Genomic DNA, 15,994 nt, shown 5'->3' on the forward strand with positions numbered 1-15,994 from the left:
TCTCTGTAGGAAGTCATCTTCCTGAGAAAGCGGAAGGCTGTCACATGGGTAGAGGTGCTTTGGAACACAAAACTTTGGATAGTTCTCCAGAAGTGATTCATGTGCCTCCACTGAAGGCAGTGTTTACATTCTCTTCCCACCACACAGAATAGAGGCTTCCCTTCCGCCACATATTTAAATTTAAAGATGTTGCCACCTTGGCCTTTCCCTGCCACATCAGCTATGGTCCCCTTCATGCACCTCTGGTTTCCCATCACCCACTGCCTGTAACATCAAAGTTCTCCGTTCCCAAGCCATACCAGACTCTGCCGTCCCTAAACTCATGTGTGCTTCGCACATATATTTCCAGTACAGGTGGAGGAGTTTATAGAGGTTCCTCTGTCCCAGCCACTCTTCCTCAATTTTCAGGGAATGGGTGACCAGACAACTGTTGCGAAGGAAGAGCCGAGCTGTCAGGCTGGTGGAGGGTGTGGAGAATGAAGACAAAGTGGGAGCATAGACACTGCCTGTGAGCGGCACCTTTAGTCCTTACAGACAACCAGACACCCTCATCTACAGAGTGAATCACCAGTGAGCTTCCCTAGACAGGTAAAGGTCTTTGACACCACACCTGCCTTGTGAAACAGGAGGGCTTTGTGATGCAGTCTGGTGGCCTGGTTCTGTCATCTGTGAGGCAGAGGCCACAAGGCATAGCATTGGGAGTCATTAGGCACCAGGACCCTGAATGCCTACATATAGGGATGGTTGGTTTCCTCATGCTAATGAGGTTTAGACCATGCTGAGCCTGACTTCTGTTCTGTGGGATTTGGGGTATCCCTTATATACCTATGGCTCCATCTTCAGAATTATCCTAATTATCTGGCAAATGAAAAAGAGTTACCATGGATTAACACTGGAACCTAAAAGGAGCTGCTGCCGGGTAGGGAAACACTATGACCATGGCTGAACTAATCAAGCCTCAGATAAGATACATTCAATTACTCTTTATAGTAATTCTCTTTCTCAGAGCCTAGAAATAATTCTTTGCCAGGCCATCCCTGCAGTGTATTCTAATTGAAAAATCAAGAATCTATCTATCTGACTTGGGTTGAGTCCTAGATAAAATGGAATCTACCTCACTGGATCTCTTCTGACCTCCCAAAATGGGGGATTTTTCTGATTGGTGGATTTAGTAAGCAAAAGTCCTTGGCTGAGAACCACTAACCATTTAATCATTTCCATTATTCCTCCTGTATCACACTAAACCCCCTGAAAATATTGTCCTGGGAAAGGGGACGGGAGGTATGGAATGTGGAGAGCCCTGAAGTAAGCACACAATAAATAGAAAAATGAAATATTCAGGTGAAAGGGTGGAGTACAGGAAGGCAATATAGGAGAGTGTATAACATACAGACAGATATATAAAAAGGGTCTGGGAAATGTATATTTCCTTTGTTTCACGTTAGACATGAAAAAGAAAATCGTGTCCCAGCTTCACACTCTCTTTGATCTTCAAGCGTCACCGAAAAGTCAGACAAAGGGCTGGAGATGCAGCATCAAGAGGTAAAGTCCCAGTCTCTGCTCTGACTCCCCTCCACTGTGGGCGAGATTCCCATGAACCCTGTCCCTCGATGACCCCTGGTGCCAGGAGCCAGGTGCTCTAACCACTGAAGGCTTCAGTTCTCCAAGCTGACAAAATCTGCCAGAAAACTGTTTTGGGTGGGAAATCAGAGTCTGGGAATGTTCCAAAATTCTCTACCTTACCCCTGGGAATGAAGAGTGAGGAAGCAGGGAAGAAGTCCTTAATTGTGTCATTTACTAGTTTTATGTTTACTAGTTTCCACCTCCCTGTGGAAGTCACTTCATCTTTCAGTCTTGTTACCATGAAATGGGCATCTGATGATCCTGCCTCACTCACAGTGTAGTTGTGAAGATCAAATGAGAGCAGGTCCAGGAAAGCACATCATACCTGGTTAAGCGGTACACAGACGTGCCTTGCAGCACTAACTGTTGGAGTTTGCGGTCTCCTCTCATTCAAAGGCCTTCAGCTTCCTACAGGATGTCCCTGGATCCACTCCTGCTCCATGTAACACTGTCTCCTGGTTTCTCAGCTAGGAGACTTTCCCGGGAAGAAGCTGAGAAGCCGTGGGAGCTGCTCTCTGTCATGAGAAGGTGATCTCTCGCTCTTTGCAGTCTCCCAACTCCCAGCCTGGCCTGTGATCACTCCTCTGCTTGGCCTGGGGCAGGGCTGGGGAGAAGGATAGTGGCTGACAGGCAGCCAGAGAGTGGAGCCTGGAGCACTGGTTGAGAGCGTTGCCAGGGCGGAGGGGGATCAGATATTTCAGGAGAGAGGACTTTCCTAGTTCTGCTCTGTGCTAGGCCCACAGTGGCCCTGGAATTCAGAATTTCACTAGTGCATAGTTCAGAAAAGACTCTACATGGGTTTGCACTCAGCCACAAGACAAGTTTTACAGTCAGGAGGATGGATAATTAAGTGAATAATTGTCATCATTTTCATATTCTCTTTACAGCTACACCCTTTCAAGGGCAGCCCCCTGGACCCTGCTGACATTACCTCCTCTGGTTCTGGCTTCAGGGGGGCCAGTTCCTGGGACAGCCCTCAGACAGGAGCTTGTCATATATTATACCCTTCTTCTCTAGCTCTCTAGAGAATGGGGATGGACTCTCAAGAGATGTTGTGTACACCCTTTAATCCCCAGAACACAGAATTCCCAAAAGGATCTCCTTTTCTACAGTTTAGAAATACTGAATACCAGGCTGCGGCCTAAGCCCCAAAAGAGAATGACTCCAGGTTCTACCTGGTGATGTTCCTGGTGCTGCCCCATCAGCTAACCATTGGCTCCCCCATCTACCTGGTTCCTTCTCCTAGTTCAGCTTCTCAACACAGGTCAGCAGGGAACTCACCCCCCTCCCAGTCTCTCAAGGCCCTGTGCTCCCAGCTGTTGTCTGAGACCTCGCCCAATAAGCCCCAGGCCCTCAGCCCAGCCTACCATAACTTGCCAAATGGCATTTCCCTAGGAAAAAAAAAAAAAAAAAAGTACATGAGTAAACACCCAGTGGATGCAGGCCTCAGGGTTTACAGGACCAGGGGAGGGCAGGCACAATCTCCAGGCCACACACTTGCAAAGAGGCAGATGTCACTCCATCAGTAACAACCAGTGGCCATGTTTCCCTCCCAGCCAGGGCTGGCTTCCTCAGGAGGGGAGCGTGCGGCAGCTCCTGTGTGCAGATTCCTGCTGCCAAACCTGCGATGCCATGGCTCTGGAGATTCAGCAGGTGGTGGTGGGTGAGAACACCCTGATCTCCCCCACTTCAAGGAGGCCGTCGCAGGGCTCCTCTTACCTAGAGATTTTGTCCACGTCTAAAGTGTCTTCTGAGCAGAGTCTGGAGCATCGTTCCCCACACTCCAAAGACCTTTCATTTCCATCTGCAACCCTCACAGTGTCAGCGAAATCCTTAACGCAGTCATCTGCCCAGTCAACTGGTGCAGCTAGCATCTGTGATTACTGGGCTGAACACCTCAAGCTTAGGCAGGGATTTCAAGTACCAGAGGTGCCCAGAGGCCCAGAGACTATATTTTCTTCAAGGTTTGAGGAACCTAAGGTTTCAGTGAACCTGCAGGACATGATGCAGAGCAACCCCAGCCTTGTCTATGGGAACCAAGGCCAGCAGCCCTTGAATTCTCAGGTCTCTCTGCTGACCCTGAACCGAGAAATCACAACCCTGACACATGCTACGGCCTTACGTATGGTCACTGTCCTCCCTGCCCACCTGTTGTTCCTCAGCACTGAAGTCCAGAGCCTTCTTGAGGTACATGTAAAAGGACTGATGCACTTCCAGAGGTGGGGACTCCCCAGATGTGTGGAAGAGTCCCTGAGGCAGCTTATACCAGATCCGCCATTATTTTACCACCCTGTACGTAACCAACCAGTTTCTTTCATCCAGAATGATACTTCTCAGTTCTCTATTGAGAAATTTGGGACCGTTTCATACCAGAACTGGGGTTCATGTATGGCCGGCCAGCCCAGCCAGGCCTTCTGGGTTTCTAAATGGTCCATTATGGACCCAGAACAAAGACACTACTACCAACATCTCCCAGACAATATGGCTCTAGCCTTGTTCTCTCCACCCCTTAAAGAATTAAGTGGCCTTTATCTAATGCCTGGGCAACAGGCTAACGACTCACTGCACATAGTGGGCCATGTGCAGCCGAAATATAGCCAGCTATTCTGTGGCCTCCCTTCTCTGCACAGTGAGTCCCGGGTTGACACTTTCTTGGGTTCTCAAGGCCTCTCTGTGAACGGGAGCATGTCCAAGCCCCCCTTGAAGGATCCTTTTCTCTTCAAGGAGCTCTCCTTCCTCCCTCTGATGCCTAAAACTGCACCCCAGTCAGCTCCACCCTCTTCTCCCTCTTCCCCAAATTGGATTGCTCCACCTGAGCACCAACAAGCTCAGATCAATATCCCGTTTCTGACCCTGGATGAGTGTGAAGCCTTGGAGTGGCACCTGCTGCAGAGGCAGCTCCAGCTTCAGTGGGGCTTGCCAGATGTTTTCCAGAGAAATCAGCACACCCAGAGCCCCGTGCAGTATAAGCCCTGTGACAAAGCCCAGTCTGCTGAGACTGTGAAAACTTCCTGGCCAGGGCAGCCCATCTCAGTCCTCACAAGGTAACTACTCTTCTTCCCAGAGCATGCCAGGAGGCTGCTGGAATTCCACCTCCAGAGACAGTTGATTCACCATCGCTGGGGCCTGCCCCAGAAGATCCAGCAGTCCATCCATTTGCTCCTGTCCCCTGCTGACGAGCAGACTCTCTCCTGGAGCAGCACAGCCCTAGACAATGTGAACGTCCCCCAACCTACAGCTCTAGAGGGCACTGGCGCTGGCAACCCACTCCCAGCCGTCAAGGACCCAGTGTCAGTCCCTATGCCGCACTTGTTTGACCAGGCCAAGGCAATACTGCAGAGCCACATCGACTCCAAGTGTGGGCAGATTCACCAGGGCAAGGTTCCCGTCTACGTATGTGGCTCCTGGGAGTGCAGAATTCCTGGGGGCCTGGAAGTGGCTCCCTTTACCTGCACCCCAGAAAGCAAGCCCCTAGAACTACAGGCAGCAAATGATCCAGACAAACAACAGAAAATTACACCCTGGATGCCAACGGCCCTTGACCAGCAGCAGCAAGCCTCATCAGATGCTATCACTGAACATCCTAAGCTGCCCCAAGCCCTGTCCGAGGGAGCCATTGAAAAACTGGAGACAACTTTACGGCACAAGTATCTGGCCTTCTTGTCAGGGATGCCTGCTCTTTATTACGTGGCTCTCTCCAGGGCCATGGCCCCAGCAATAACTTCCCAAGCTATGAAAACAGAGATGGTGCCTGGCCTGTCAAATTTCCAGTAGAACCTCTGACTCAGATGACCTTACCTGAAGAGCAGGGTCTAAGTCCTGGGCCAGGCTTTCAAGATGCCAACGAGACTTGTGCAGACATTGCAGGTGAATTCCAGGCTGAAGTGCAGATGGAAGGAATAATCAAGATGGTGCCTCTAGAAAGCCAGACAGAGCCTGCGAAGCCCTACTCACTCGGGAAACCCATCTTGGCCAAACTAAATTTCCATCTGAGAAAGAAGATCCTAGAGATACAACTGGGAATTCCCCTAAAGGCAAAGGAGTCCAGGGAACAAACTGTAGCAATGCCAGAGAACATATGGACACAGGAGTCTCTTGGGAGTCTAAACAACCACGGAAAAACACTGCTCCAGGAACTCCCCATCCCACCAGATATGCCACGTGCCCTGGATCCAGAATGGCTCCACCTCAAACAACAGCTGGCCACTGAGTTAAAGGCAGTGCATCAGAAACAGAAGCAACCCAGTTCCAGGGCAGTACCCCATGATTCTGTCCACTGGGCCTCCAAGATCTCACAACCCAGTGGGGACATGACAGAGACCCAGGTGCTTTGTGTTCAGCTGGAGGCCAGTGTGAACAACCCCAGCCTAGAGGAGCCCCAAAGCCCTGACAAGAGCAAGGACTCAGCCCAAGACCCCACACTGGCAGAAAAGAGAGAGGAGCCAGGCAAACCCAAAATGGCAGGGGACCACGGAGAAGGGGATGCCGGGTTTGCAGTCTCCTCCACAAGAGAAAAGAGCCACTCTGCTGAAGCCCAGAGGCCAGAAGGGATGCTTCTGAACAGGACACCCTGCAGCCCCTGGCGACGGAGACGTCGCTGTCACCCTCATGCTCCCTGTCAGCACAGTCCCCAGCATCGCTCTCGGCTTAAACTCCCAGAGCTACCTCCTGGAGTCCCTGGGGGGAAAGACTCTGAGAAGAATGACCTGCAAGACAGCCAAGCCAAGCTCAATGTCATCCTCAAACCAGCAAGGGTTCCTGAGAATGTCCAGCCTGTGGTGCCCCAGGCGTCATAGGGCCAGCCTTTCCTGGGCCAACTCATTCCAGGTAAGCCATTGCAGGGCCAAACTTTACAAGGTCAGGTTTTGTAGGGGCAGATGATGCCCGGCTATACTCACAAGAGGCCCAGCCTTCCAGAATCTGGCTTGAGAAATAAGATGAAATCTTTTCTACACTGTATTAACCCCAAAACAAAAGGCAAAGGGCATGAGGAATCCATGTCCTCCACATGTGAGAAAGTGGCTAACACAAGAAAAGAACATGTAGCAAAGAGCCTGGCTCCAGCCAAAAGTCCCAAGGGGCGAACTAAGAGAAGACAAGAGGGGACCCAAAGGCCCAATTTCTGCCTACTGAGAAGCAGGTGGGCCTGGCCTTCTTGGATGGGCCCCATTCCCCAGATAGTAAGCTCTGGCACCGCTCCCACTCCCAGCAACTCCACTCTGCCTCAGTCCTGGGCATCCCCCGCCGCTGCCCTCAGCACAGTCCTCGAGTGGCTTGTGCCATCCAACCAGGGATTCCACCTTCACTCTCACCTCTCACCTCGGAGGGAAACACTGGTCTGCTCAAGAAGACCCAGAGCATTCAAAAGACTCTGTAGTCTCCTCAACGTCTGCATCCCTTGAAGAGGACTGCTACTGTCATTTTCATTAATGTACAGGTGGGCAGAGTGCCACCCACAATATATTCTATATCTCTAAGCAGAGAGGTGTCTGTCTGCTCCTTCTCTCTACTGTGGTGTGTTCAGGGAAGGCATAAGGGAGGTAAATGTCCTTCTTATCTAGGGAAGGAGTTTTAACTCACACTTAAGCTGGGTAGCACTCCACACAACAACCCCCCCCTCACTGGACTGTGGAAAGGAACTGGAGCAGAGAAGGAAGGCCCATGTCTAAGGTACACTGAAGGTAAAGGTCAGGCTTCACTTCTATTGTGGCGTCCTTGGGCCCAGAGGAGCAATGTGGACATGAGGATAGTACTGTCAAGAAGGAGTGGCCAGGAATCCCACAGGCAAAATTCACTGATGACTTCTATATATGCCCACAGTCTGGAGGGGAGTGCCAGTTTTCCAACCTTGAGGAGGTGCTCTGTGTATACCAACAGCATATAGCTAATATGACTAACGTCAAAAGCAAATGGTAGAATCTCCCCTTTCTGCTCCCTGTTGGTTATTGGTTAGATCTTTCTGGAGAACTCACCTAGGAGGCTGCTGTAGCTCTCTTGCCTATATCCCACTTCCACTGCCTAACAGCTGCATGGAATGAATGACACCTGGAATGAAGATCACAGTAGGACATGGAGAGGGGCTTGTCCCCCACCCCCAAGGGTAGGCAGGGACAGAAGCAGAGAGGTAGACCATGTAGATGGGGGTCTGAGTCTCTGAGATAGAAGTTGACATGTTCCTGGGACTTCCCTGGTGGTCCAGTGGGTAAGACTCTGCGCTTCCAATGCAGGGGGCCCAGGTTCAATCCCTGGTCGGGGAAGTAGATCCCGCATGCTGCAAGTAAGAGTCTGCATGCCGCAACTAAGAAGTCCGCATGCCACAACTAAGAAACCCGCATGCTGCCACGAAGATCCCGTGTGCCGCGACTAAGATCCAGCACAGCCAAAATAAATAAATAAATATTTTTTTAAAAAGAAGCTGACATGTTCCTGAAGAAGGCATGATAAGAGAAAAGGCTGGTTTGCTATGTACTCAAAAGAAGTTTAGCCAGGAAGCCAACCCGATACCCAAGTGCTTTTAGAGGATGGAGAGGAACAAACTGAGTTTTAGTCTGTTGTCCATCGTGTGATGAAAAGCAGTGAGTTGAGCCTTATTGTCCAAAGGCAATGCAAATTAATTCAAAATTTCTGAACACTCACCCTCCACCCAACAAATCTGTTCCCAATGTCAGGGATTGTTGTAACTATAAATCCATGTTTTTGCTCAGCCCAAACATGAAGTCAGTCACTGTGTTCTAATCTCGATATATCTCAATTTTGCCCCCTTTTTCCTGTGTTTACTGCCTCTGCTTGTTCGGTTTCTCATCCATAGGTATCTCATTCTTGCCTGAGTAATACAATAGTGTGTTATATCCCCAGGGCTTAGGATAGCAGCTGGTGCAATAATAATACCTTAATAGAACTTGAATCCAAAGTCGGGGCTGGGGAGGCAGACAAATCATTACATTCGTATGATGAGTGCTATGGAATAGGGAATACTGCCACAGGATTACTGGGATACTCAGCTGATGAGGACCCCAGAAGGGTCACAATAAAAAGAACCTTGATTATGCTGTACACCTTAAACTTATACAGTGCCGAATGTCAATTATATCTCAAAACTGGAAGAAAGGGGAATTCCCTGGCGGTCCAGTGGTTAGAACTCCGCACTTGCACTGCAAAGGGCCCAGGTTCAATCCTTGGTCAGGGAACTAAGATCCCACAAGCCGCTCGGCGTGGCCAAAAAAAACTGGAAGAAAAAAACTTAAAAAAAAAAAAAACCTTGAGAAGTGTCTTATATTCAATTAAAATATTTGCTTACTTACTATATGCAAGGTACTACAGTAAACACAACAAAGACACAGGACTTACACACCATAGAGCTCATGATTTGATGTGATAGACAGTCTCACCTGCCCAAATCGTCTAATCAACATAAATACTTGAATGTCCAAAATTCACCTCCATAGAACAGTGAACTCCTGATTCCCTGCTTCCAACCATCATCTAATTACACATACATGCTCCAGTCACAGTATTCACAACATCAGTTAACAGCAACTCCATCTTTCCAGTTGTTCTGAACAAAAACATTGGTGTCATCCTTCACATTTTTTTCCTAACCATCCACATCCAATCCATCCTGTTGTCTCTCCCTTATGAAATGAATTCAGAACACGACCACTTCTCACTCTCTCTGCTGCTATGATTACTGCAGTAGTATCATGACTAATCTCCCAGCTTCTGCCTGAGACCATACTTCCAACAGTCTTTTCTCAACAAGGAAGCTTGATGGTCCTCAGGGAAGGTCCTGGCTGTAGATGATTAGATAGAAAGATAGATTACATAATGATGATGATGATGATGATGATGAAGAAGAAATGGAGGAAGGGGTGAGGGAGGGGAGGGGGAAAATGAGGGGGAGGGGAGGGGGAGGAGAAGAATTAGGAGAATAAGAATAAGAATAAGATAGATAGATAGATAGATAGATAGATAGATAAATGGAGATGTAAAACCATGAGACTGGATAAGATCACCAAGGCAATGACTGCAAATGAAGAACAGATCTAGGACCAGGCTTTGGGACACCCCAACATTAAGAAATTGGAGAAAAAAGTGGGAGCCAATAAGCAGAGACTGAGAAGTAGTAGCCAGTGAGGTAGGAGGAAAACCAGGAGAGTGTGGCATACTGGAAGCCAAGAGAGGAAGGTGTTTCAAGAAGAAAGTGATCAACTGCGTGAGAAGTTGCCAATCCGCCAAGTAAGATGAGGACTCAGAGTTGATCATTAGATTTAACAACACAGAGATCATTCATAGCCTTGAGAAGAATAGACTAAGGTCAGAGATGGAGGTAAAGGCATAACTGGAGTGGATCCAAGACAGAGAGGAAGAGCAACTGGTGATAGCAAGTGTAATCAACTGCTTTAGGGAGTTTTGTTCACAGAGGTGCAGAAAAATGAGGAGATAGCATCAAGAGGGCTTTTTAAAGGTAGGAGATATAGCATGTTGGATGTTGATGGAAAAGATCCAGTCAAGAGGAATAAACGGATGATGCAGGAGAGAAAGGGGGAACTGCTAGAGCAATGTCATGGTGCAGAAGTAACAGAATAGGAGTGAGTCCCCAGGTTCAGGGGTTGGCCTTGGCTAAAATCGCAGACTCTTTGCTGGTGCTAAGTACAGAGAAGGTGACAGTAATGAGGAGGGACTTTGTGTATCGTGAAAAAAAAGGTTTCCTTACAATTAAGAGAACAGGGCAAATACCTAAAGGGGTGAATGAGGAACTGGGAAGGATCGTGGCAGGGGGGAGGGGCTGATACAGAGAGCTGAAGCCAGAGATGAAGAGGAATGCTGGAAGTTACCATGGCAAGAGGTTTTTTTAGGGCCTAAGAAGTCAGTAGCAGCATGTGAGCCCAGGTGGGAAAAAAAAAATAGTTGAAGTTGGTGATCACTTGTGTGAAGAAGGTGTTCTTGGAATATAGGGGGAGAGATGTCAGAAAAAGCTCTAGATGCACAGAGCATGAAGAGGATGGGGCTTGAGACTGAGAAAGAGGGCAGATGTAGCATCCTAGTGTCCATCCAGAGACTGGGGATGTCTGAGGGTAGGAGGAGAGAACTGGGAAGCAGAAAGACAAAGAGGCTGCCCTGAGTGGATGGAAGGGACCTCTGTTTTGGACACCTCATTTCTCTCAGAAGGTGGCACGTCTGCATTTCCACCTTCTGACCTACCACAGAGGAGTCAAAAGCTGCAGTAAGGACAGGAAGTGCTGTGGCTTCCTCATGGTGTGGGATGGGGGACTGTGGGATGCCCCTGCCTCACTGATTCCTCAGGAAATCCAGGATGCCTCAACATACCATCAAACCAGGCGGTGGGGGCAGGACTCTTCCTCTGATAGGACCCAGCACTTAGCACAATGTGTCCTGCTAGCAGGATGCAGAAAAGCCAGGATGGGAAGAAGCATGACTGTGTCGCTCCTCTGAAGGGTGATTCTGTGCCTAACAGATGGGAGCCAGGCCCTGCGGTGGGTCCCCAAGGTGAGGAGGCACAAGGCCCAGGCCTGCTGAGCCACACCCTCCAGTGTTTTCCTAAAGCATCCCCAAAGATCATAGGAGGTCTTGTGGCAGGCACATCCTCCGTGCCTGCTGGGAGCTGGGCAGAGAGCCACAGAGCAAGGAGAGGAGAGGGAGGCCCGGAATGAAGGGAATTGACTCAGAAGGGTCACAGCAGCGTCATGTGGGAAGCTGAGGTTAATGTGCACACATCCTGGCTTAGGTGGGGCGGGTCCTTCCCGTGTATCCTACCTGCCACGTGCCAGCATTGGCTTATGCTGATGACCAAGTTTTGCAACAAAGGGCTAGGGGCAGAGACATGAGCTGGAACCAAGACCTTCAGGATTCTCAGTTCTCAGCAAAATCAAGAGCTGAGAGAAGACAGGGTCAGAGCCTATGATTCATGCAGGATGTTGTAGAGGGATGAAGCCTTGCTCATCCCATCCTATAACCCTAGCACAAGTCCCACCTTCCAGCTCCCCCTCGGCTCAAGAAGTAAAATCAGAATGAAAACTCTCACGGCAGGGCACAGAATCAAATATTCACTACTCCAGAATTACTGGTAGATGCTAGGGATATAGCAATGCTTGCTTGGGAACTTTGGAGTTCGCCTCTGCCCTCTGAGATACCATACTGGCGTGGCGAATGGCTCTGACCTTCTGGAGCCCTTCTTTGGTCTCTGCAGAGAGCATTTCAGAATCCTACAGAGAGCATTTCAGGCAACTGAGTACCTGCAGTGCGAGAGAATGGCTTCTCCACAAAATCACTTCTCTTGTTGAACACTAAGTCCCAGCAAATAGGGACCGTGGCTGCTTTGATTTTGCACCTCCTCACTGCAGCCCAGGCAGGGAGGGCAACAAACACGGGATGGGCACAGGAATAAACCCCAAGGAGAAGCTGCTTCCTGCACCTGTGAGAGGGGACTGAGCCTCTGCTCTTCACCATTCATCCAAAGCCCGCTGCTCCAGCTGCCCCACGGCACAGGCCTGGGCTCTCACACAATGAAGGACAAGAATGGCTCCTGTGTCTACAGCAGGGACAGGAAATAAGGGAGGACAGCCTTGAGTGCGGGTGGGGATGTGAGGAACGAGCACAAGGCAGGCATGTGAGGTGCTGGGGGACGCAGAGGACCAGATGCCTAACGGGGCTTGTAGAGGACTGTCCATTCCCATGCGCAGAGACAGTGAGGCCAGGACCCTGAATACTTGATCTGGACGAGAGCATGGGGAGGAAAGAGGGGGCCTGAAGGAGATCTCTGTTTCCAGAAGGAGGGGTACATACTGCCAACTGCCCCCCTTTCCCGCCTTGTCCCCCTCCTCCACTGTAACTTCTCTGGGTCCACAGCCAGGCAAAGAGCATATTGGGGGCTTTCCAGAGTGTATCATTCCCAAGGTCAAGCCCCACACAGAGGCCTCAGGGGCAGGGCCCTGGGCAGGCAGCCGGACACATGGGAATCCAGACAGTGGGAAGGGAAAGGAAGCCAATCTCTTGCAGTAAATTGTGCTGGCAGCTGGGGCGCATCAGGGGAGAGGGTCAGGGGAAAGTGAGAGGCCAGAGCAGAGTCTCACACACACTCAAAGACACATGCGTACAGACACCTAACCACACAGACACAGACACAGGAGGACATAAAGTCAACAGTGCCACTCAGAAGCTAACTCAGAGACGTTCAGGAAACACACCTACATAGACGCATGAACACCCTGAGTCAGACATGCCCCAGCAGACTCTGGCACCACACACATGCAGACAGACACAGCCCATCTTGCAGGCCCACAAACACAAATGCATTCCCAATCCATCTTTCCCAGCCTTTCTCTCCGATAAAACTCCAGGCCACCTCAGGCCAGGCCTGTTTATCCACCTCTAAACTCTGGTTTGTAATTTCTGTCCCACTGCCTGTCCTTTAATAAGGACAGTCTTGGATCCACGTGCACACCCCTGATCTCAACAACTTGGCTGTGTGCTTTTAAAGGAATGCCACGGTCAGCAAGTGAGTCCCCTGCCCTCTTCAGCAGCCCCATCCTTCACCTACACTCCCATCCCTACCCCCGGGAGCGTCCCCAGTTTACTGCAGGCTCCTGACCCTCGGTCTCTCTGATGCAGCAGAAACAGAATCTAAAGGAAGAGTAAACCAGACAGACCTACTCTGTCAAAACCCCCCTCAGGAAACTGTGAAGAACCAGCTCCTGACTCCTCAGGAAGGAGCCCTTGATGCAGGGCATGGCCACATGTATCGCTCTACCCCAAACTTGAACTACAGTCCATGCCTTTCAACCCTAACCCTAACCTCAACTCCAACCCCATTCACAAACAGCTCTAAAACCAGTCCTTCAAGTGAGACCCTCAGAATAACTGTACCTCATAAAGGTAATGCTGGTGGGTATGACCCAAAAAATGTTTACATGGCCAGGTAAGTTCAGGATAGAAAACTGCGATGTTCCCTCTCCCCAGGAGCTAGATGCCTACTTCCCTCTAGTCGGAGCGCAGCTTCAGGGATCATACAGCCGTTTATAACTCTCAAGTGCAGAGGGCCAGAAAATGTCCAAAACCTCTCATCTAAGCCAGATCAATAGCACACAATATGCATAAGGTTAAGTCCCTCTCCAGACTATCTTAGAAGATTAAAACTGACCCCCAACACAAAATTTATCTCCTTGACCCATTTTGACCCCAATTTTAAACTCAAACAGTACCCTACTCCAACCCTAACACAATCCTAATCTAAGATGCACTAGCTCTTTTTTTTTTTTTAAAGATCGAGTTAGCTTTCTTGAACAGTTCATGAATTGGGCAGCATCCGTTTAGCAAGTAGAGGGGAGCTCTAACAGGCTATCGAAAAAGAGAGGTTTTTAAGAGTATGACAAGGAAGTCAAAAACAAAAAAAGATTATTTCAGGGTTAGGTAATCTATCTATAGGGGATGAAGGAGATCTACGTGCCAGGTTACCTCATCTTCCTTTGGGGGATGGAAAGGATTACGTCACTGGTGCGGACCAGAAATTTCCACACTGATCAGTTTGGATTACATTCTTGGAGAAGGTTGTAACTGCAATAAGGTCAGGTATTAAGTCTTCCTTTTAGCACAAGTGACTCCATTTTGGGCCTGTCATTTCTTTTTTAACAGGGAAATGGTGCCAGATGGACACCCCTACTCCACCCACACTTCAGAGTGCTAGAGAAGAAAGCAGATTTTCATGGAACCTTTCAATTCTCACCATGTAGATAAACAGATTCTCCAGCTACTGGTGAGATCTACAAAATGCACTAGCTCTTATCATCAGGAACCATAAACGCAATTCCAAATCCTACTTTAACATCACCGTGATTCCAGCCCTATGCTTACCACTACCTACCTCCAATCCGTAACCACTATGTCAGTGCTGTTCCAAGCATAGTCCTAACTCTAGCCCTGTCCCTAGGTAGCCACACATTGAGTAATGTCTGCAACTACGCTGGGCACACAAATATCACACACTTATGAAGGTAACGGGTCATCTGCAGTCCAGGAAGCAGCAGCTCCCTCAGTAACAGCTGCACAGTCATCAGGGCAGCTTGTCCCTGGCGGGCTCAGTGCTCAGCTGGGAACCCAGGAGCGCTAAGGCACCCAGGCCCTTTGACCCTTGTTAGACATACAAGCGTACAGGAGCCCAGCTCACCCCAAGTCCTGTTCTAGCCCAGCTTCTGAGCGGAAATTCCTGCCATACCCCTCCCCGGCTCCTGCCTGCCAAGCTGGGAGCATCTGTTGCCCTGAAAGCCCCACCTGGCAGGAACAAATGGGCCTGGGGCCTGGAGCTGAAGGGCATGTGGCCTCTTCCCAACGTGGGCAATTCCAGACTCCTGCAACACCCGCACCTAGGACCTCTACCCCAGAGCCTGGCCCAGGTGCCCGTCCTAAAGAGGTAGTGGGTCTGCCGACACTGGGGGTGAGTAGGGGTGGATTAGCACACCTCCTCTCCCTGGCTCCAGGGTCTCAATCTGGCATTAGGGTGTGTTCACTCTGCGCTCATCAGCAGAGGTAAAGCTGAAGTGAGCCACATGCACCTCCCTCACCTCTCACCCTCGGCACCAGGACCTCCGGTGTAGCATTCCTCTGTACCTCGGCCACCGCAGAGACTGTCAAACACTACCTAGGCTCTCTCGAGAGTTCACACCAAGCCAAAGCCTTCACCCAACAGACTGGAACACTTAGGTGGATACTCACATGTCAGATGTGTAGCCATCCGAGTCTTTGCGTCCCCTTCCTTACCGTCTACATCCAGGCTGGCCTGAGGACCAAGAGAGGGGCTTGGTTCAGGGCTGCAAGCTCCAGACCCCTACACCAAACTTAGGGTTCAGGTGGGACTGTGAGGTGAGATGAGCCCAAGCCAGCAACCGAGGGCAGAGGAATGGCTGGATGACAGACGTGGGGCCCCAGAGAAGGATAAGGATAACAACTCCTCTCACAATCTCAGGTCCTTTCCTGGGGACTGCATCTACATCTAAGCGCCACTTCCTTCCAGGTTCTCTTGGTGCCTCCCTCTCATGCCCCCACCTCCACCCCACAGGCTCAGACACTTGCACCCTAGTGTATGGCAGGGATTTCCTGTCATCTTCCTGCTCTGAGAGTAGCTATTTCCAGCCCTGACTTTATGTCCAGCCAGGTATCTACCTCCGGCAAAGTCCCCACTCTTTCCTTCCTTTCCTTTAGGGCCCCTAACTTAGGTTCTAAGCCCCAGGAGCAAGTAAGGAGGTCCCAATACCTCCAGTATGGAACATCTCCCTGAGGCCGGTCTACCACTACAGGCTCAAGTTCAGAGGTAGGAACTTAGGGTAGATCCTAGGAAGAGCTTCCCAAATTGAGGAAAGGC

At 50.0% G+C, this 15,994-nt stretch overlaps 2 protein-coding genes across 2 annotated transcripts in view; one reads left to right on the forward strand and one right to left on the reverse strand.

Annotated features, from left to right (window-relative positions):
- LOC309633831 (uncharacterized protein) overlaps positions 1 to 15,994 on the reverse strand; it is a gene marked incomplete at its 5' end in the record, with an annotated part of 60,467 nt that overhangs the window by 24,025 nt on the left and 20,448 nt on the right. Inside the window, one exon of the mRNA XM_082403073.1 lies at positions 15,349 to 15,412. Within this exon, the coding sequence (XP_082259199.1) occupies positions 15,349 to 15,412 (64 nt within the window). The remainder of the gene's footprint in view (positions 1 to 15,348; positions 15,413 to 15,994) is intronic.
- LOC309633024 (protein SPATA31F1-like) lies at positions 1,259 to 7,391 on the forward strand. The gene is given in 9 exon segments (XM_082401305.1): positions 1,259 to 1,479; positions 1,481 to 1,542; positions 2,091 to 2,151; positions 3,180 to 4,668; positions 4,672 to 5,374; positions 5,377 to 6,416; positions 6,420 to 6,491; positions 6,495 to 6,710; positions 6,713 to 7,391. Coding segments are annotated over 9 exon segments (3,963 nt in total). The 5' UTR covers positions 1,259 to 1,447; the 3' UTR covers positions 7,001 to 7,391.

The sequence above is a fragment of the Balaenoptera borealis genome, assembly GCF_965194805.1.
Source record: "Balaenoptera borealis genome assembly, chromosome: 8".
Taxonomy (NCBI): Eukaryota; Metazoa; Chordata; class Mammalia; order Artiodactyla; family Balaenopteridae; genus Balaenoptera; species Balaenoptera borealis.